The 22,659-nt window shown below is 45.6% G+C and overlaps 1 protein-coding gene across 1 annotated transcript in view; it reads left to right on the top strand.

Annotated features, from left to right (window-relative positions):
* The window catches only part of ODAD2 (outer dynein arm docking complex subunit 2), a 154,546-nt gene that overhangs the window by 95,732 nt on the left and 36,155 nt on the right, over positions 1-22,659 (top strand). The window contains exons 22-26 of the mRNA XM_081930928.1: positions 1,410-1,961; positions 3,491-3,727; positions 9,296-9,455; positions 18,363-18,516; positions 19,601-19,936. Of these exons, the coding sequence (XP_081787054.1) occupies positions 1,410-1,961; positions 3,491-3,727; positions 9,296-9,455; positions 18,363-18,516; positions 19,601-19,936 (1,439 nt within the window). The remainder of the gene's footprint in view (positions 1-1,409; positions 1,962-3,490; positions 3,728-9,295; positions 9,456-18,362; positions 18,517-19,600; positions 19,937-22,659) is intronic.

The raw sequence follows: 22,659 nt of genomic DNA, 5'->3' as shown, positions 1-22,659 counted from the left end.
GGCGAATCCGGCGGCGCGCGCGTGCGTGCTTAGGATCTCGGCCCTGCTCGTTTTTCATGCGCACTAGTCAAACAAGAGTCTGAACGACATCCTTGCAAATATTGACAGTGGCCCGTCGAGTTAATTTCTCTGGTTACTCGGACGTTTTCGGCCAAGGAAAAGCGGCCGCGCGCTGGCTCCTTGGCGGAGAAAGTGGTACTTTCTCTCCCGGGGGATGGGGGGGGGGAGAGGCCGGGAGCAGCCCAAGGAAGAAAAGGGCCCCGATCTTGTTTTTAAAACCATGCGGAAGGCGGACCCCTCTCTCGGATGGGGAGCCGCTGCTGGTGGTGCAGCTGACGGCTCGGATCCCGCCGGGCTGCGAGGTGGAAAGGAAACCCTCGGCCTAGAGGGAAAGGGAGACGCGGGGCCAGAGCTGGGCGGTGGGCGGCTGCATCCTGCGCAAGCATCAGACAGCCTGCGGCGTGGATTGTGCCTGGACACAATGGTCGAGGTGTGTCAGGGTGCTATGGACGCCGGCTTGAGATGGGGAGGGAGAGGCGGACGGTCCCCTCTCCAAGTGTAAGCCAGTAGAGGAGATCTGGGAGCCACCCAAATACACCGCCGCGAGAAGGGATGCTTTGGCTCGGGGCAGAGGGACTGAGGAGAAACAATCGGGTGGCTGCCGGTCCGGTTCTCTGGAAGATGCCCGCCAACCATCATCTTCAACTCCGGGTCACTGCACTCTCTCCCGTTTCGATCTCCAAAGCTACCGCAGGCGCTGTAACTCTCCTAGAGTTTGACACACCTCCCCCCCAGGCGCACTGCAGATAGACGGATGCCAACAGCCACAATTGTGTGTACACTATTTTATCCCCCTCCTTTAGGGTATCTGTTGGCCCATTTTGACAGGTGAGAAACTGAGGTCCAGTATCTTCCTCGCCTGCACTTGAGAGGGTTGTGCGCGCGCCTCCATTCCTATATTTCCTTTCACTTTTGTGCGCTATCCCCCCATTCAGTTTGATAGCCTTCCATCAAACGGGTTCCTGAAATCTAGAGGCGGCTCATTTAAAGCACAAGTTGAATTGGGAGCCAGTTCTTTAAGATGTGGGAGGTGTTTTTTAAGCGTTGGCTCTGCGCGTGCACACGCTTGAAGGGTCTCAATGCATTGCAGTCTGGGTCATATGACGGAGGTTTTAGGGTCATCTGCTGGTCTAAAGCTCCGGCACCTCGCAGTTCCTCTAAGCCAGGCATAGGCAAACTCGGCCCTCCAGATGGCTTTTGGCCTACAACTCCCATGATCCCTAGCTAACAGGACCAGTGGTCAGGGATGATGGGAATTGTAGTCCCAAAACATCTGGAGGGCCGAGTTTGCCTATGCCTGCTCTAAGCACCTAACATGTTTTTCACGAGGACGCCTTTTCACACGTTAGACGCCTGGCTCCGAGGACCTTCAGAGAGAGAGAACGACACGCACTGCCCCTTACCAACACGTGGCGCAAACAGCAGCAGCGAGGCGCATTTGACACAGAAGCCCTCTCGATCTTTACGCACCTGCGGTTTAACAACCCGCTTTCCGACCTCTCGGCTGGTGCTTGTGGCACCTGCTCGTTAATAAGGGATTGGATGGGAAAGAAAAGGGATACAGCCGAGCCTTTTTACACCTCAGTTTTGGAAAAGTCTGAGCGCCTCCACAACTCTCCAAATGTTAAGCGTTTCCATCCTGGAACGCCTATTGTAAAGTACATTCGTTTAATTCCTGGTTTTCCACTCCGCTTTTTGCCCCGTTTCAACAACCCCGTTTCAATGGGTCCAGCGGTTCTGTCTGACTTTCTTCGCCCTCCTCAAACGAGAATGGCCAGAGGGGAAACGGACCGTGGCCTCTCCTCGTTTCCACCCGAGGAGAAAGATTGGAAGCCTCTGAACGCCTCAAGATCCCCGGGGAGGAAATGTTATGTCTCTGTCCGTTTTGTGGACTTTGACGTGTACGTTTGAGGCTTTGTTACAGCGAATGCTGGTTCCCCGGGGAAAACGGGACACTCCGCCTGCCCTCGCCTCAGCCAGCCAGCCTCCGCCTGCCTCTCTTCCTCCTTAAAACCAGTCTAGAAGGTGACCGGGCTGCCAGCTTCCTCCTCTGGCGTCTCAGTGTTGCCCTTTAGTAGGGAAGAGAGAAGATGGAGTCAAAGTCACTGCCTGTCATTGGCTCCGCCTCTGGGCACCAGCCATCACTCAAGCGATGCTTTTTGAAAACATGATCCCGCCCACCCCTTCTGCATTAAAGGCAGGTGACTGTAGTTCAGTCGTAGAGCATCTGCTTCCCATGCAAAATATCCCTGGTTCAATCTCACGCAGGACTGTAACCCTGGAAACTGGCTGTAGAAGGAGAGGGTCCAAATGGTCTGACTCGATATAAGGCAGCTTTCTAGGCTGAGAGGAGACAGCCACGCCAACCCCAAGATCCAGGAACGCTGGAGGGTTGCAGTAAGGGACGCTCCCGCCACACCTGCTAGACCAGGGCCATCACTTTAAACAGAAGTTTAAATGGCACTTTGGACTTGGAATGGAAATGGAGGCTTGGCTTCCCACCCACCTCGTATTGCGTGTGCGTGACACGAACTTGGATACGACTTAAATTTCGTGGGCAAAAGCTCCGTTCAAGAAACGGCCAAGTTCTTTTTTTTTTAAAAAAAAAAAAGAAAGATGTCGTGGTAGTTCAGTGTGTGGGGGCAACCTTTGAGGGTGGGTCCTGACACCCCAAGCCATCCACTTGTGGCTTCCCGAATATTGCCGGACTCCAGCTCCCATCTGCCGCAGGCTGCACGCTCCATAGTCAGGCATGATGGGAACTGGAGTCCAGCAAACATCTGGAGGGCCGCAGGATCCCCACCCCACCCCTTGATCTGCGGGGACCCAAATGGCTTGGGACCATAGCTGTCAACTTTTCTTGCGAGCAAGCCTATTCAGTATAAGGGAATTTCCCTTAAAAAAAAGGAAAACGTTGACAGCTATGCTTGGGACCCATCGAGCTCTAAAAAGACCTTCCCTTCTTGTAAGCGCATCCTCTGAGACCGAGCTCTAACAGCAGCTCTTAGGGGTGGGTCAAAAAGCGGCGCGCTTGGAGTCCTGCTCAGGTGGGGCAGTCAGATGGGGATGCGCCTTACTTCCCTGAGTAGGGTCGAAGGGCGCCCTTGCTCCTTCTCCTGCAGGGGACCCTGGGCATCTTGCCCCAAAGCCCCCCTCCCCCCGTGCCTGCTGCGCCCAAACCGTGCGCCCTGGCTCTGGCGCACTGAGAAGGGAAGCGCGCTCGTTCCCGCGCCGCCCCAGCGGGCTGCTCCCCCTCCCTTGCCAAACCCGCCGGCCTCGATCTCCTCGGCTTTCGCGTCTCCGGCGACTTCAGCTGCTTCCCCCACCCCCTCGAGTAACCCGATGCTTCTCCTCCTCTTGCAGCGCCCGTCGAGTCCTCGGCGCCCCTGAAGCGCAAGAGCGCGCGCCTCCTTCGCCCCGGCTGCTGACCAGACTCCCCTCAGCCCCGGCCGCCGGGCTGCCCGTGCGCCCTCCCCGCCACCATGAACACGATCGTCTTCAATAAGCTCAGCAGCCAAGTGCTCTTCGAAGACGCCGCCAAGGAGAGGGAGAGGAGCAGCAGCCGGCCTTACGCCGGGGTCCTGGACGTGTCCGCCCACCCGGAGGTCCTCATGCCTGACAGCCCGTCCATGAAAGACAACCTCAGCCTTCGACATCGGAGAACAGGGTAGGAGCCCCCAGGCCGATGGTTTGGAAGGCGAGGGGTGGGAGAGACGCAACTCTGATCATGTGGGAAGCTTTGCATTGTTGGATTAATCCTAATTATGTACCGCTTTTCAGCCGGACCTGAAAACAGTTCTGTTTCTCAAGGCAGTTCATAAATAACAATAAGCATAGGCTCTTTTTTGTTTTTTTAACAATAACCAAAAAAATGTTGCCTTGTAGGAATTCAATCAAGCCCTTACTTGCCTGATCTAGTGGCTTTGTAAACAAACATTCCCTTTCTGAACAGCTAGGGCACTTTAAATAGCTTTAGAGAACCCACCCTTCTTATGACGACTTGAAAACAAATCCCCATGATTTGCATTTGCCTCCATTCATGTTTGTAAGATCCTAGGCCAAAGGTTTATGTAAAATCCCGCTGTGGTGTTCAGTGAAGCTGTCTCTGGGGGGGGGGGGGAATGTTTATGGTATTGCAGATAGTGGTGTAAAAATATTGGAGTGATTATAGACAAGTGTATCAAATTTAGGGCTTCATCCAGAAACCGGTTGCTCCCTGCATATGGTATGAGTGTGTAAGAGAGGATTAGAGAGGGTGCTGTCTGAAAGCTAAGTAATTTAAGGGTTGATTTAAATCCAAAACATGAAATCTGGAAATAAGTAAACTCTAGTGATAAACTTAGAATCTATAGCAAAATATTACCCATTGTGAGAGAGAGGCCATGTGGTAAGCAGCAAAGCACCAATGGACAATGCAATAGACAGTAACTGAACTGACTAACAAAAGAGTTCATTGGATTGAGGACATACCAACAGTGACTGACAAGATTATTGCTGTCTATAGTTATTGCCAGGTTTTTTTAAATATAGAAAATGTATTTTGCCATAGGATCCAACTCCTAGGAGCCGAGGTCCCTTTGCTCCCCCAATAAAATATTGGGGGGGGGCACTCCACCCCCCAATTGATGGACATTACCATTCAAATGGTGTGTATGTGCCATGTCTTGTGATTGATGATGCAGGGTGGGGCTCAGATGGGACCCCACCCCCCAATTATTTATTCAAGTTGGCAACCCTGTTTTTCCACAAAAGCATTGTTTACAGTATATTACAAAAGCTTATTGAAATTTGGCTTCTTCCAAAGAATGGAACACAGGAGTAAGATTGTTTTGTATTCATTGCTACAACACCTATTGCATCCTTCTTCAATGTGGTGACCTCGTGTTTTGGATTACAGTTCCCTTCAGTCCCAGCCAGCAAAGACTGACACATTGGGATACAAAGTGCTTTTACCCAAGAATTCATCTGCTACACACTAAGGCTGCAATCCCAACTCCATTTACCTGGGAGTAAAGCCACACTGAATTCAGCAGATACAGTTAGGATAGCGTTGAAAATCACATGCCCCAAATAACCCAGTTTTACTCTGCTTGCTCCAGGACAGGCAGAAGGGAGAGTGGCGCCCCCATTTCATCTTTCAGCAGCATAATTCTAGACACTCTTGTTTTTGCATGCAAGTTCCACTGAACAAAAGGTGAGAAGCCTGAGGATAAACATGTGTAAGCTCAGGCTGCGCATCTGTAGTCAAGTGATAACTCGATAAATTTAATACGGTGCTTAAGAGATGTCCAGAATGCTAAAGACTGAAACAATATATTTTATAGCTGAGTTACCAATTTTAAAAGATTGCATCAGCTCATACTTCTAATAGCATTTCAGGTTGGCAAGAGGGTGATTGTGTTTCATCAAGATTTTATTTCCAGCTGATTCAGGCAGAATTAGATTTCAAATAAAGTGTTAGAAGGCAAAAAGCCCAAGAGGCTAAAAAAAAAAAAAAGGTGAGAACTGGGAATTTTGGGGAGGGGGGGGACAGATATGGAACAAGCCGCAGATGTAGCCTGAGAGCAGCACCTTCTGGAAGTGATTTGGTATTACAATCTCAAGCCGCAAGTCATTAGGGTAGCAGAATGGGAGGAGGACAGATCCGACCCGTGGAAGCTATCCTGCACAGGTCCTAGTGAAATGAACCAGAGCCATGCTGTTGAGCAGCTTGAAGATATTAAAACAGGGCTTGTGTGCAGCAGAACATCTAGGTGGAGTGTGTGTGTGTGTGTGTGTGTGTGTGTGTGTGTGTACTTTTTCTGCTTTGGCCATCAAAATATCCTTGGTTGGTTCTCTGTCAGGAACAAACTTCCCATTGTCTCTAATCAGGTTGTGATTAGATATGAACTTGTGCATGTGGTTGTTTAGGGCACTATGGCTGAAATTCTATGCAGACTCACGTGGGTATAAGTCCCATTGAACGATGCTCAAGACCAGGCTTGGCATTTGTTGAGGTGTGCCAGAAAAACCAGCAGATGTCTAAAAAGGTTGTTAATACCTGTCATTGGATGGACTTCTGTTGGTGTAGGAATGTGCATTCATTCCATCAAAACCTTCTCCTTCACCCAGTGAAAAGTTCCAGGTACAGCTCATTATCTGGCAACAGATATCACGTCTTCCATTATGAGTGTTTTATTATCTGGAGCAGAGCTAAAATATTAATGGCCTATCATCACTGGATTGTGAGTGAAGGCCAAATTAATTCCACTTAAGATTGGCTTGATCTTGATGTGCAAATTCCTGACATGTGAGGAAGGGTGGTGCTCTCGTGGCAACTAGACCATAAACAGATGTGCGCTTGGGAGCATTGGAGAGGAGCATGGGAAACGGACTGCTGCAACATGTTGAGTAATCCGATGTTCAGACGGCTTTAATACCAAAACAAGCTGGACTTGGATCTTCCTTTCCTGTTTTTAAAAAGTCTTGTTCTAACAGTCTGTGCTGATATTAATTGTAGATAACGGGGGGGACTTGAAAGGGACAGTGGCAGAGCGTCTGTCTGGAATTTAGCTTTTTCTTCTTCTTCTTCTTCTTTTCTTTTTTGGTAATTCATAAGCACCCAGCAATTTTTGCAATAAGCAATCTTCTATAAGAGGAAGGCTATGGTCAGACTGGCCCTATTTTGGCTCCTTTTTTGCAGGACCCCTGCATTAGTTACAGTTACCCCTTCTACTCCTCTGACGAGGAGTGAACAAGCCCGCATCTTGGGAATGATCAAAACCAATTCTGCAGCCCTCACTGCAGGTTTGCTTGCCCAGTCTGATGCCTTCCTGGTGGTGTGAACTGCAACTCCCATCGTGGGACTCCCATCACGGTCCCAACCCTGCTGGCGAGGACTGATGGGAGTCATAGTTCAAAACATCTGGAAGATACCAGGTTAAGGAAGGCTGCTTTATACATCGCTCTGGAATGCATGCCTTGCTGCACACAGTACCCCACCCAAGAACTTGAACCCCAAGTGGGATGGTTTGAGGAGAATGCAAAGGACTGAATGCATCCATGTGCTTCCACCTCTAGATTGGCACTTAACCATAACCAGTAATCTGACTTTGCTCCCATTGGTCTACCAGAGTAGTTTGTGTGCAGCAACCCAGTGCTAGGTGCACATAATGTTGGACTGAGGCCATTTTAACTTGGAGCTGGTTTTCCTTTTGCTGTTCTTCCCATGCCTCTGTTGGTACATGCTTTCTTGTGCGCCACTGATAGAGAGCCTTGGTGACTGGGAGCAGCCGCCGAGACCACATAACACCGGTCTTGAAAGACTTACATTGGCTCCCAGTACGTTTCCAAGTACGATTCAAAGTGTTGGTGCTGATCTTTAAAGCCCTAAACGGCCTCAGCCCAGTATACCTGAAGGAGTGTCTCCACCCCCATCACTCTGCCCGGACACTGAGGTCCAGCGCTGAGGGCCTTCTGGTGGTTCCCTCACTGCGAGAAGTCAAGTTACAGGGAACCAGGCAGAGTGCCTTCTTCGTAGTGGTGCCTGCCCTGTGGAACGCCCTCCCACCAGCTGTCAAAGAGAACAACAACTACCAGACTTTTAGAAGACATCTGAAGGCAGCCCTGTTTAGGGAAGTTTTTAATGTATTTTTAATATTCTGTTGGGAGCTGCCCGGGGTGCTGGGGAAACCCAGCCATATGGGCAGGGTATAAATAATAATAATAATAAATAATAATAATAAGTTGTTGTTGTTGTTGTTGTTGTTGTTATAATAAAAGGCAGAGTTGAAGGGATGGCCTGTGTGTGAGAGAGAGTTCATCAGCTGTGCTGTACTTGCTTGCTCTGACTCCAGACTTACCTTCAGCTCTCTCCCCTCCCCAGGCTCACTAGAGGAATCCCCCTCAAAGTCTGCAGGCTCACGCAACATAAAAGAAGAGGCAAAAGAGTTATTTATGTCAAATACCAAGTGTTTTCTGTTAGCAAATACTGTTTTGTCTACCTCTTTAAGAATTATTATTTTAAATCGCTCTTCCAAGGTCAGGCATCGTTTCAGCAGCTTCCTTACTCGGGGAAGGCTTGTTGTTTTCATAAGATGCTAAGAGACCGTATGCAGGCTCCAGAGCTGCAGTAGCAGAACAGGTCAAGTTACTGAAGCCTTCAGCTTGGCAGGTCCTCTGCCTCTGGCCCCTGAGCGGCGGCCTTGAATCTCGCTTGCTTATTGCAAACAAATGCAATGCGAACGTAAATATTCCTTAATGTCATTATGGTGTTCCACGCAGGCTAGGAAAAAGAAATAGAAGTGAGGCAAGTCCTTCTCCTCTTATTTGTGACCAATGAGCACCTTTGGTGGAAAAAACTGAAAAATACTTACTTATGTATAATTTGCACATCCAGATTCTCACCTATTCCTGTAATGCATGAAGCAATTTCAAAGTGGGGTGGGGGTTTCCAGCAGTTTCCTTGTAGAAAGAATTCTTGTCTGCTTGTCTCAGAGATGTTTGGAGACATCTGGACCAGATGGACTTTTTCTCTGATTCTTTATGTTGCTTCCAACGGTTGCTGGAAATAGTGTATAGTGGTAAGGATATCTGGGATCTGCAAGTATTAACAGACACTAACTAAAAGGCACTGAAATCCTGGGAGCAAGTCCTATTGAACACAGTGGGATTCACTTCTGAATCAACAGGCAGAAGGTTTCACTCCTCATTTAGCTAAAGTCAGATGTGCTCCTCTGAGAGCTATGGAACTGAAGTGGTTCATAACTAAGGGCCCATCTGCACTCAGTGGCGTAGCGTGGGGGTGAAGGGGGGGGCGGTCGCACCAGTCGCAACATCTGGGGGTTAGGGGGCGCAAATCCACAGGTTAGGGGTGCAAATTACTTGCCTTGCCCCGGGTGCTGACAACCCACGCTACGCCACTGTCTGCACTATACATTTAAAGCAGTATCATGCCACTTGAAATAGGCCTTCTGGTGCCCTATACCAGAGTTAAGTAAGCACAGGACTTGTATAGCATTTATCTCTTTTTCTCCAGCATCTTTTTCCATTTGGCATGGAGGATACCTCCTCCCCAAGACATTCCCCTTCACAAATTCCCAGTTTCCCCACCCTACATCTGATTTGGAGTTTGACTGCCTAGTGTTTTTGTGCTATGGTGCTGAGAGTAAGGAAGATAGGAGACAACAGGGCATGCTGACAAGCCCACCTGGCTATAATCCTCTCAAACCTACCTCTTTCTCCTTGCACTGTGCAGCACCCGACAGAACAGTGGGAAAGTGAGGCACAAGCGCCAGGCATTGCAGGACATGGCGCGGCCGCTAAAGCAGTGGTTGTACAAGCACCGAGACAACCCATACCCCACTAAGACTGAGAAGATCTTGCTGGCTCTTGGCTCCCAGATGACTTTGGTGCAGGTAAGAATGAGCTATGCCCTGTTACCTGTGTGACTCACAGCAGCTCTGAAGATAGGCTGGCCTGGTTGCCCCACTTGTACTGAGCATCTTCAGGCTAAACTAGGTGTGACTGCAGCAGATCTGCGTGTTTTTAAACCAAGGTGTGACATAATCGCATTGGAGGCATCTCCCTATATCCCACTGCTCAAACTACGTCCTCCTCGGCCAGGCTCAGATTTTGGAAGGGAGCTCAGGTGGGAGAAACATATATTGGGTGGAGGATCAGGAAAGGTGAGTCACAGCAGCTTTTGGCTCCCTTTGCAGGATGTCGGTTTGCTGGAACGAAGGGATGTCTTGGGAAAGGAGCAGGCTCCTTCCTCCAGTGGTTTGCCTCTCTTCATCCAACAGAGCTTCCTTCTCTTTTCAGATAAGAGAGTTATATGAAGGGAAAGGCTTGTTACCCAGAGACAGCCCTACCTTTAAGCAGAGTGAGATGACCAACTTAGATGGCAGCAAGGCCTTGGGAGGAGAAATTGCTTTGTGTGTATCACGTGGCCTCTCTTCCCTAAGCTAACCTGCTGCCTTCAGGTGCACTGGAGGCTGCTCCCTCATCTCCAACGTTGAAGGAAGACTCAACAGAGAGGCTGTAGCTCAGTGGTGGAGCACCTGCTTCGCATGCAGAAGGTCCCAGACTCAGCCCCAACATCTCCAGGTCAGGCTGGGAGAGACCCCTGCCTGAAATCCTGGAGAGCTGCTGCCAGTCAGTGTTGACATTACTAGACTAGATGGGCCAATGTTTTTACTGTGTATAAGGCAGCTTCTTATATCTCCCATGTAAACCCACTCAACTGCTCCAATCTGCAGAACTGGCATTGTTACAGGTTCCATGTAAAAACTTCTCTGCATTTTTAAGAAATCGATGTTTCGGTCCTACAGTACCCATACTTTGCGACTCCCTGCTTATTGACGCCAGGCTGGCAGCTTCCTCCACTCTTTTCAGTGCCTGCTAAAAACATTTTTGTTTTGGCAAGCCTATCCAGACATGTAAAAGGTTGGCATATGTTTTAATCTGGGTTTTAGCCTATTGTTTGACTGGCTTTTTTAATGTTTCAAATAGTTATTTTTATCCAAATTTTATGGGTTTCTTCTTTGTGTAAACCACTTTGAGGTTTTATTACAATCAAGCTTCTGTACATGAAATGGGGAGACCATCTTATCCTTTGCTTCAGGCAGCAAAATTTCTTGGGGTAGTCCTGACAGTGCCTGGTACCCCCACACCCTTTTTAAAGCCAAAGATTGAGGGGTTCCTGGAGGACAAAGTTGCCTTCCGCAACTAGGTAATGGTAGCACAAAGTTCATGGCAGCCTTTCTGGAACACCCTTCGCAAAACACTGTCCAGCCTCCATTCATTTTAGGAGAACTTGGGTTAGAGAGCACTTAAGGGCCAAAGTTTTTTGAACCGTGCCTTCTTGACTTCTCAGGGATTATGTTCTTTAGAAATGAAATGGCATGTTTGGTAAAAAGAACACTTCCTTTGTTGTCTGCAGATCTGTCTTGGTTGACATGTAGTCCAAAAGCAAAAAAATAATAATATCAAAATAATAATAATAATCCAGATGCTCCTTCCACACATTGCCCAGAAATGCTCTCACATCTGCATGAAAACACATCATTCAAGGGGAAAGGAAAGAATGAAGTTGTGGTCCAGAGCAGATTACTGTTTACAAAGAACTGATCCTCAGAGACACTCAGGCAGGGGCGCTATCACAAATCACACCGGAGTGATTGCAGAACAGCCCCACTGCAGTCAAACTGACTCAGATTGACAGTGATGTATCTGTGAGAACTGGGTCATGTTTTCACATCTACTTGGAAAAAATCGTTTCTTGTTCCCAAAAGCTGCACACTCCAGATTATCAAATAGTGCTGCATAACTGGCTTTAATCTAGCTCCGTAAAGTGCCAGAACATTTCTGGAGGAGACCAAAATAAAATGTGTTTTCCTGATTTGTATTTCCTAGGCTTACATTCCTGAAGCTTAGATTGGCCTCCTCCTTTTCACATCAATCTGTCCAATTCCTTAACACTTGCTGTGTTCCTTTTATTCAGTCCTGCTGTCCTTGTGTTTGAGCCACAGCTTTATGTTAAATTGTTCTGTCAAGCCTTCCCTTCATCACAGTATCTTTCTTTGTTCTATGCATACCACTTCAAGAAGTGTTTGCTAACAATTAAAAGCTGGGCAGCCAACCAGTTACAAAAATCCGATTTGATGAATCATGTTAGTTTTTAGCTAATTAACTGGTTACACCTGCACATATTCGCATATAAAGAAAAATATAGTTTTAATATTTAGAGGCTGTGAGTGTGGTCTTTGGGGACATTTCTGCTTCTGCCTTGTGCAGGACAAAATTACTCAGATAATAGGGTGGCTGCAGTGTTTCCCAACCTTGTGCCTCCAGATGTTTTTGGCCTACAACTCCCATCATCCCTAGCTAGCAAGACCAGTGGTCAGGGATGATGGGAATTGTAGTTCAAAAACAGCTGGAGGCCCAAGGTTGGGAAACACTGGCTTAGACATTGGTAAATGCCACAACAAAAAATTGCAAGAGGATGCAGATTGTGTAACATCTGTATATGGTAATTTAGATGGGTGGTGTGCAAATAAATAAATCTACTACTGCAAGGACCTTCGGCTGTGCAAAGGAAATTCCTCTCCTTGTGCCTGGTGACACCTAAATTGGTTACAGGGTTTCCCCCAGTCCTCTGAGGCACATTTGGAGAGGGCATCTGGAAAGGGAGAAGTTAGGGTGTGCAAGCAGAAAGCCTTGGGCTAGCAGATCTATTTAGATACTGCCCTGCGCATAGATCCAAATTTAGAAGTGATTACTGTAAATTAAATAGATATGCAATACATCTTCCCATAGTGGAGAATCATAGAAATGTAGAATTGGAAGGAACGTCAGGGGTCATTTAATCCAACCCCCCTGCAATGCAGGAGTCACAGCTAAATTGCAATGTGCATGTGTTTGTTTCATGTAATACATGCATGCAGAAAATGAGATTCCCAGTGCGTACTACTGTTGTTCCAGATACAACATTGTGACCAGGTGACCAGTGTGCCTACTCAGTCTGCCATCCAGGTGTTAACCGTTGATGGTCAACTTCAAGGCCTTTCCTGCTTTCCCTTCTAGTGGCACTTTTTCATTAAAGCAGGCCTGGACTGCACAGGCCTTCAAAGTGAGCAAGGCCTTCAAACAGCGAACGTTATCTGACAGCCCTTCAAATGGAGGACTTGTCATCCATCAGCTAGCATAAAAGGCCACTATTTCTTTACAATGTAGCCTGTCTTGTTATTGCATTATGGTGGCTTTTAAAAACTACTTAACTGGGGAAATGTTTCTAGCCAAATCAATATGTGTTGAATCAATTAAATGTAGTAAGCCTACTTAAAAGATGTGCTCTCCTGCCTGTGGGCCTCTCTCTCCTTCTGTGCTGAGTACTTTTGGCTGTTTCCTCTGTCCCTATCGTCCCTGCATCCCCAAGGTTTTTATTTTGTGTCTTCTGCTTTCTTAACTCTTGCTTCAGTTCCATCTACATTAACACACATACATACAAAACCAGTTCTCATGCACCAAGGGAAATCCTACAGAAAGTTAAAATAGTGTTTTGCACTTCCCTGAGTAGAGGGAATTTTACAGTTAGGGAGGTGTGTGTGTGTGTGTTTATGAGGAATCAGAGTCATACAGTTGGGAGGGACCCTGAGGATCATCTGGCACAGCCTGTGGGTCCCCAAATGTTGAACTACAACTCCCATGACCCCTAGCTAGCAAGGCCAGAGCTCAGGGATGATGGGAGTTGTAGTCCAACAACATATGGGGACCCACAGGTTGAGAACCACTGATCTAGCACAACCCTCTGCAATGCAGCTGTCCCATGTAGGGATCGATCCTGCAGTCTTGACATTATCAGCACTACACTCCAACCAACTGAGCTATCCAGGCCCCCAAGGAAGTACTGCATTAGAGACGTATGTTTGCATGGCATGTTTGCTGTATTGATTTCTTTTAACTGTACAAGCCCAGAAAAGGGGACTAAGCAAGCACACAGACAAGTGCTTAGCTGTAAAAATGCCATTTGTTCTCCCCAAACCAACAGTGTGCCTTTTGGAAGACCCCCTAGTTCCTTTTCACCAGCCAAATGTAAAAAAAAAATTGGCTCCTGTTGGCTCTCAAATTGTTTCCCTTAGCCCCAGCCAAGTAGATGGAAGGTGTCCAGTGGCCACTAGCCACCAACTGCATGACTTGGTCCACTTAGCGGGGTGCGGAAACCTGGCCAGTGGGTGAAGGGAGAGGTGTGGGGTGGTGATGTGTCCTATTTTATATAGGACAGTCCTCTGCTGTGCAGTACAAGTCTGGTTTAAAGATGAAGTACTATAAGAAGCTCCTGCCAACCTAGCAGTTGGAAAGCATGTCAAAGTGCAAGTAGATAAATAGGTACTGCTCCGGCGGGAAGGTAAACAGTGTTTCTGTGCGCTGCTCTGGTTCGCCAGAAGCGGATTAGTCATGCTGGCACATGACCCGGAAGCTGTACACCGGCTCCCTCAGCCAATAAAGCGAGATGAGCGCCGCAACCCCAGAGCCGTCCGCTACTGCACCTAATGGTCAGGGGTCCCTTTACCTTTACTATAAGAAGAGAGCAAGAGGGCCCTTGAAGTTGCTAATCAGTAGTTAGCACCACCTGGGCAGCAGACAGAGCAGTCACCTGGTCAGTTTTCTCAACTGTAGGGAGGTGTACTGTATTTCTATTTAAATTATAGGAATTTGCACCAACTCAATTGGCATATGCACACAGACGTCATCAATTTTGGTGATGCTCTCATTTATTTATTTTTTGGCAATGTGTTAAGTGGACACTGTAGGTGCAGACCACATGGCAGAGGACAAAACAAAAGGCAAAGGCATTCTGCAGCATCCTAATTTGTCTTCAGTGCTACAAACATGGCTGAGAGTAGGGGGGAAAAAACTTTCAAGAAGGGCAAATGGCCTCTACAGAAGAGTTTGGTAGGTCCCGGGGTAGTTGGCCAATAGCCCGCAGGCTGATGGGATGCCTGATGTATGTTGTCTGTTCCTGTGGAAGCTGATTCTTTGATGGAAAGGAAATTTGTAAGGGCCCCAGGCCTCTAGAGAAGACTTGGGAAAAGAACCACTCAGCCTAAACGTAGTGGGCTGAATGTTGATTATATTCATGCAGCCCTAGCAAAGCCAATAGAGCCAAACTTGTATGTAGTACAAGTTATTAGCCGCCAGCCCTCCCGTTTTGCTTTAGAGTTCGAAACCTTATACTCCTGAAACTAGCAGAACTGGAACAGGAAGCCATATCCGTCTAAAAGCCACAGCCTATATTTATCTCGCCAATTAGCCTCCAATTTGGAGGCTAGCAATTTGTCCTGCTAATTTGCAATGAATATGTCATGTTTTCATTTGCCCTATTCCCGTAGGGGTGGATTTATTTTATTTTAAATTTGGGTTTAGCCATTCCTATGAATTTAAGGAGGGGGGGGGATGAAGGAACATTCTTTCCAGAAGGGGAAATATGAATGGCTTTATTGTTGAATATGAAGTTATTTGCCACAGTATGACTAATGGACTGGTTCTGGCTTGCTAAGGATCATGCAATATTCAGGTTTTCACATTCATATATAGGATGCAACTTACTCTGAAAGGGGGAGTATTTTAAGTTACAGCCCCCTTCGTGATTATTAACAATGTGTAGTATGGGATGTGGTACAATGATAATAATAATCCAGCCAAATAAGATAAAGATAGGCACATTATTTTGCTGTTTTGGAAAATGGGGCTGCTACTTTTAAATGAAACCAAGCCCAGGAAACACATATGCTGAATGGAAACACTTTATAGGAGTAAGTATCAGGAACTAAGGAGTTGTAAGTAATTTCTTTTTTTACCATTTTTTATTAGTTTTTACAATTTACATTTATATTCAAATAGTATTCGTAAGAATCATACGCATAAAAGATTCCCTGAATCCTTGAACTTCCCTCCATGGGTTCCATTTACATTCCCTTTTTCTTTTACTGCATCTTATAAGTTCTCAATTTTCTTGAAATTCCCTATTTTCCCACAGTTCTTGTTACATTACAAGTCTTGTTACAATCCTGCCAAAGTTTTTAGTTGTTTACAGTGTTCTCCAAGATAAATCATGTATATTAAAAATTCCCATTCCTTAGTAAAGTTTCTACCTTCTTGATTTCTGACCATCCTCGTCAGGAGTTGTAGATAATTTCTATTCCCTTAGTTTAGTCAAGTCTCCCTAACCTGAAAAGCACCGCACACACTTCTGTGCGCGCACACACTCATTTATATCCTGCTATTCTTCCATGATGAAACTCAAGTTGGTATTACATTGGATTCTTGGGCGGAGATCTCCCATACAGGCACTAATCAAACCTGGGACTGCTCAGCTTCAGCAAAGTGGCTGCATCACATGCCTTTAGGCTGGGAGTAGCCAATATGGCGCCAGACTACAGCTTCCACCAACTTTGACCATTAGCCATTCTGGCTGCAGCTGATGGGCATTTTAGTCCAACAAATATCTGGAGGGCACCATGTTGGCTACCCCTGCATCTTGGACATATGCCTTGCTGTTTAAGAAACCGTGTTTGAAAATGGCTACTGAGTGTTTGCTTTCCAGGCCTGGAAAGCCCCATTCTGGGAGTGAAGGCTGCATACCCAATTATTTGTGTGAGAAGAGAGCAGGCAGCTGAATCCATCCCTTTCCTCCCCTTTCCCAACTAGATGATTGGTGCTATAGCCAGCAATCTGACTGTGCTGCTGTGGGGCTGGAACTATATACAACAACCCACGGCTGATGTTGCATGATGCTGGGTTATGGCCAACTAATATGAGACATATGAGTCTGTCACATTATATAATAGGGATATATTTCTTGCTTCAGCTATCCTTGTTGACCAGGGGGCTGTTGCTTTTTTCTTTGGGAGGTTGTCAAAACTTGGCTGTTTACTAACAGTTGCTACTCTTCAGGAGATAGGTCCCTCCTCAGGGGCTCTGGAACCTATAGAAAAGTTTGATCCCCCTACCTAAAACGATTATGGTTTTTTTCCCCCGTGGGGGCAAGGGAGAATCCAAAATACAAATCTTTGGGGATTCTTGTTTTTAACAGCTATCTTATTTTATTTGTGAGATTTTTCAGTCTCCTGGAATGCTTCAAAGAGGAGCTGTTCATATTCGCATGAATAATGCTTGCGGTTGACATGGAAATGTTGAGAGTGTGGTGTTTGCTGCTGGCCTTTTCAACCAAATAGTAGCACACGCACATAAATCACACTCGTTTTTATTGCTTGTTGTAAAGAGCTCTGTGGATAATACCCTACTTTCTGTTGTTGCACGTGGCAGTCTGATAAGGCCAAGGTATGCTTCCGTGCTGCTCTTTGGCAAGCGAATACATTGCCTTTGACAACTGCTGCAGACATTAAAAGTATCCCACTGGGATGCTGAGCATATGAATGGTCTTAGACAGAGTCGGAAAGCTGGTCAGTCTGCCTAGTGTCAGACTCTGCTTGTGACTCCAGATTATAGGGTCTTGTGCCAGCCTGTCAGACATATGAATTGCATACCCTATGACATTCCTCATATGAAAACAGGGGCATTTCTCACTCGCCCCCCATCCCTCCCCCACACAGAGCATTTCCTATCAGAAGAAGGGCGAGTTCCGCCACTGCTACACCATCATCATCATTTTTTATTTGCATGCCGCCTTTCCACAGTTAAAAAAACAATGCTCAAGGCGGCTTACGGCATAACAAGATTTACATAATTACAAAAGTCATAAACAATAAATAAACCACATCAAAAAAAAGCAACCAAATGGGAAACAATTTCCACATAAATCAAAATCTAAAACTAAGAATACAGCATTGATATCACAGTTTAAAATGAGATAGGTAAAAAATAACAGCAATTTAAACAAAAACAAAACAATGAGGCACATCCTCCACCGTCCTGAGAAAACCCCTTAATTCCAATTTTATTCTGTTCTTTGGTGTATGTACAAAAAGAAAAACACACACCAATAAACTCATTTTAGAAAGGGGCAAGATCGGAATGGGTGCACAAAGTATTCTTATTTTTATATCGAGACTCTTTGCGCTCCGCTCCTCCTTGCTTGCTCTCCAGCAGCCGCTACAAGCTGCCCAGGGGAGGAGGCCAAGGGCAGTGGCCAAGGAGAGGTAACGGGATGCTCCTTCCCCATCGCTCAGGACAAGCGCTGGCTCATCCTTTTGGAGCTTGGTGGCGGCAGCAGCACTGGCAGGTGAAATAGGGACATTCCAGGATCAAATCAGAAGCTGGGGTGACTTTCGTAATCCTAGGACTCTTCCTGTAAAATCAGGATGCTTGGAAGGTATGGAATTGATCAGTAACCACTGCCACCGGAGGTCACGACTGCATGGCTGGGCTGCAGAAATTGGAAGTGTCAAACCACCACTCAGAACCCCTGAAATTGCAGCTGTGCTTCATGTTTGTATTGTCAAAGGAAGTGCAACCTGTTGCATCCTCCTTGCTCAAAGAGGGACAATGCAGTATTTTGTTCTCCCTTGTTCCTCTGAAGCAACAGAAGTGCAAGATGATATAGACGTGGCGTTTGGATGAAGGCTTATGCATATATTTAACCTGCTTACCTTAAAACCGTAAAGGTGGCTTCTAATAAAGTTAGATTAAGTACTAAATATTTTCAGTGTTCGTACTGCTTTCATTTCGGCTTTTGCTGAAATAAAAATGCGAACAGTCTACTTGTTTCTCTTTCACGTGTCATAAAACACACACCAGTGAGAAAACTCTTCAGTTCTCTCTTGAAGGAGGGAGAAAACTAATGCATTTTGTCTTTTATTTAGGTGTCAAACTGGTTTGCCAATGCAAGACGTCGCCTTAAAAATACTGTCCGGCAACCAGACCTCAGCTGGGCTTTGCGAATCAAGCTGTACAACAAGTATGTTCAAGGAAATGCTGAAAGACTTAGTGTAAGCAGCGATGATTCATGTTCAGAAGGTTTGTTTTCAATATATATTTTTGTAGATGTCCAAGCAAAGCCAGTAAAATTGAAAGTGGCTGACAATTCTCAAGGAGCTGGTGCTCTTGCAAGCTGCAACACGTGTGCATGCTAAAATTTAAGAAGCATCTATTCTGGCTTTGAGGAAGATGAAATCCTGGAAGCCATAGGGCTTAGGTGATCCCTACTTTCTGTACTTTTTATTTTATTTTACAATGTTTTTATGACTGGCTATCCAGGCAGCTGATGGCTGTAGGACTTCTGTGGAAGCACCCACTAGGCATCAGAGCCTTGGTCCATTTTGTCTCCATTTTGGCCAGATGATGGCAGTTCAAGGAATTCTTTTGCCTTCTGCCTCCACTTCCTCAGAATGAATTTTAGGTAGCCCCTGCGTTTTCTTTTTCAAGGTGGAAATTATCCTTTGTCAGATTGGGCTGCAATTTCTAGGGCTATCTTTGCTACCGCAGACACCCCAAAAAGTCAGGTCCATCTAGGCCAGGCATAGGCAAATTCGGCCCTCCAGTTGTTTTGGGACTACAACTCCCATCATCCCTAGCTAACAGGACCAGTGTTCAGGGATGATGGGAATTGTAGTCTCAAAACATCTGGAGGGCGAGTTTGCCTATGCCTGATCTAGGCTCTTGTACTACATTACTCCCTAAAATAATGGTGGTGATCACTCTGACAAAACACCAGCAACACTCCTGCATGTCATCAATAGATGTCCATCAACAATTTGATTTCAGCGATTCTCAAATGGTGCACCACACCATTTAATTTCATGACCTGTTCAGTATATAAAACATATGCTGATCAGAAATCACTCCATGTAATTCTTATTGAAGATCAAGAGTGCTCAGGAAATACCCTACCCCTTCTTCTAGTTTGAAGAAATAATCTGAAACTGGTTTTAGATGAGGCAGAGGAAGTGACTGGTGGCATCTTAATGGATTTTCAAAACGGCCCTTCTTATAATCTAGTCTGATCTCACTTATCCTCTAAAAGATGAATTATGAATTTAAAAAAAAAATTTTTTAAAGAGACATAGGTAATGGTGTTCTCTGATGGGTCTTCTCTCTTCAGATGGCGAAAACCCTCCCAGAAGCCATATGAATGAAGGGGGATACAACACGCCCGTTCATCACACCGTGATTAAGACTGAAAGCTCAGTAATTAAATCTGGAGTTAGACCAGAAGGAAGTGCCAATGAGGATTATGTATCGCCCCCCAAATACAAAAACAGCTTGTTGAACCGCTACCTGAATGACTCGTTGAGGCATGTCATGGCCACAAATGCAGCCATGATGGAAAAAACAAGGCAAAGGAATCATTCGGGTTCGTTTAGCTCCAATGAATTTGAAGAGGAACTGGTGTCTCCATCATCCTCCGAGACTGAAGGCAACTTTGTCTATCGGACAGGTAGGGTATAATTTCCAAAGCTGTCGTGTTTTGTTCATTCATTCAACCTGGAAACAAATGTTATGGCTCCTGGTGGTGCTAATTTGTCTTCTCAGAGTGTTTATAATTCATGGCACTTTTAATTATGGCAAGTACCATGAAAATGCAGCCATCTCATCAGTAACCTAGTGAGGTAGGTCATTGTGGTTTTTCCTGGGTATTTTTGCAGATGGATGTTTTCGGATGAGAGTGAATGACTTGGTTAGCCTCCCAAATGTTCCTATGATAAACTGTGAAAACCAGTCAAAAGTTCCAGCATGAGGACAAAGCTCATTGGTACTAGATTATGAAATACAGTCGTCTTAATTCGTGTATCCAAGCATGTGTACATACACTTGCTGTACTGTTTTTTCCTTCAAGAAAGGCACAAAAGAGTTTGTGTGACCAAAAGTAGGTGCTGGCGGAAGATATCTGAGTTTAGGCCACCAGTACTGAAATGGGTACCGCAGATCTTGAAATATTCCTGCACACTTATCGTCAGATAAGTCCATATACAGATTGACAGCAGTTACCAGTTAGGAACTTAGCTGGGGTATTAATCATTCCAGCCATGGAAGATAGAAGTGCCTCATTCTTGAAGACCTGTGGGGAATGGGTTGGTAAACTACAGATAACTGAAACTTTCTAAAACTGGATCAGTTCAGGGCATCCTTTGTTTGATCTTATCACATATATGGTATGCTTGGATTAATACAGTCATAATGTGGTTCTCAAACGGAATCCATTCCGGAAGTCTGTACGACTTCTGAAAATGTTCGAAAACCAAGGCACGGCTTCCGATTGGCTGCAGGAGCTTCCTGCACTCAGTCGGAAGCCAGGTTTGTGGCGTTCAAGAGCCAAAACGTTTGAGTCACAAGGTGTTTGACAATCAAGGTACGACTGTATAGTCATCATCCCTGACCACTGGCCATGGTGGTTGGAGCCAACGTCCCACAACATTTGGAGAGCAACAGTTTGGGGAAGGCTGTTCAAGGCTTTTTGTAGGGATTCTGAAGATTGCTTGGCTGGATTTCAGACATGCACGTTCTGTTTGGTTTAATCCTCAAGATTTCCAGAACTTCAGCAGGTCTTCCACTTGAAGAGTAAATGATCACACCTTGAGTTGAGGGGGTTGGCTGGGTGCAGTATAACATAGTGCTCTAAAACATTTTGCGTAGAGTAGGAGCTGTGGTTGCATAGTTAGTGTTTTCCAAGTGAAATCTCTTGGTTTTTCAAAAGCTATTTTTCAACATTCCAAGTGCATTTGGTCTACATTATGTGATAATCGCCTGCCAAATTTTAGTTTTAAAATGAGTGTTGTTCAAATGAGCACACGGTAACTTAAGACAAGTAAACTTCTGGTTTTCTATACTTACACAACTGGAATTTTAAAAACGGGCATAATCTTGAGTAATCAAATTGTTACTGGACTCTGTCTCTTGCCTGCCAGCTTTTTAGCTTTGAGTGGGGAAAAAAGGCTCTTTTAATAGGCTGCGGCAGCTGTACGATAACTGCTGCAGCATTAACGGGCTGAGCATTTGGAAAAACAAGCTACAAATTGTTACACGATCGCTCTAATCTCCCTGTTTTTATGTGTACAGAACCTCTCCTATTTAGCATGCAGTCACACTTACCTTTCACTGCAACACTTTTTTTATTCAAAGCGCAAAGCAACAAAGAGGTAGATTCATAGCCTGTTCATAGCTGCAAACAATTCTAGTGGGTTTCCCCACCCCACCCCGCACATACTAAAACTGAAAGAACAAAATATATTTTATACATGGCGTGGTGTTGTATTGAGCCCTTGCATCTACTTCTAAAATATATTATATTCCAGAATTTATTTTACTACTATCTTTTATAAACATCTTGGCCATCTTGGATCAGTCTGTTCCGTAAATGCCATGAAGATAACTTGCATCTTTCTTTTTTTCTCTCTCTCTTTTTAAATCGTCAACAATGTATTATCATTTTCTGAGGTCTTCTGAAACGTCTGCGTATAAAAACCCTAGTGGAACTTAACAGCGTGTGGCTATTTTGACCTCTTTCCATACATACAGTTTGGATTACAGAACCAAAAACATTTTCCAGAGGGGGAGCCATATAAGCCTGTTGCAGCAAAAAAAGGTCTTGTGGCACCTTTTTAAAGCCTGACACATTTATTATGGCATAAGCTTGAGTGGCCTGAAGCCCACGTCATCAGATGTATGAAATGCAATCCTAAACTGGCAGGCATTTAACGGGATGGGCGGGGGAGTGAGGTCAGAAGGAAATGAAATGCAAAAAGAACAGACAGTGGCAATTATGTAAAAAGCAAAATAGTTAGCGGCCATTAACAAAGCCTATTTTCCAGGGGGCATTTGGAGGAGGAGAGACCTAATTGCCACTTTGTGGCTCCTTGTTGTAAGATCTAAATGGATTGTGTGCGTTTTTCTGGATTTTGTTGTCTGTTTGTTTCTATTGCAAACCTCTCCTGTGGCCTGTGCAAAATGGTTCAATAGAAACCAAAGAAAGAAAGAAAGAAAGAAAGAAAGAAAGAAAGAAAGAAAGAAAGAAAGAAAGAAAGAAAGAAAGAAAGAAAGAAAGAAAGAAAGAAAGAAAGAGAGAGGTGTTGGTGATAACGTAAACTGTCTAGTATTCCAAGTCAGTTTCTGCCACGTTAATTACATCCTGCAGTGTTAGTTTGGAATGTTGGTTTGTGCAAG

Source organism: Podarcis melisellensis (genome assembly GCF_964234715.1).
Source record: "Podarcis melisellensis genome assembly, chromosome: 12".
Taxonomy (NCBI): domain Eukaryota; kingdom Metazoa; phylum Chordata; class Lepidosauria; order Squamata; family Lacertidae; genus Podarcis; species Podarcis melisellensis.
Note: the sequence above shows the minus strand (reverse complement) of the source record. Positions and strands in the feature narration are given on the sequence as shown.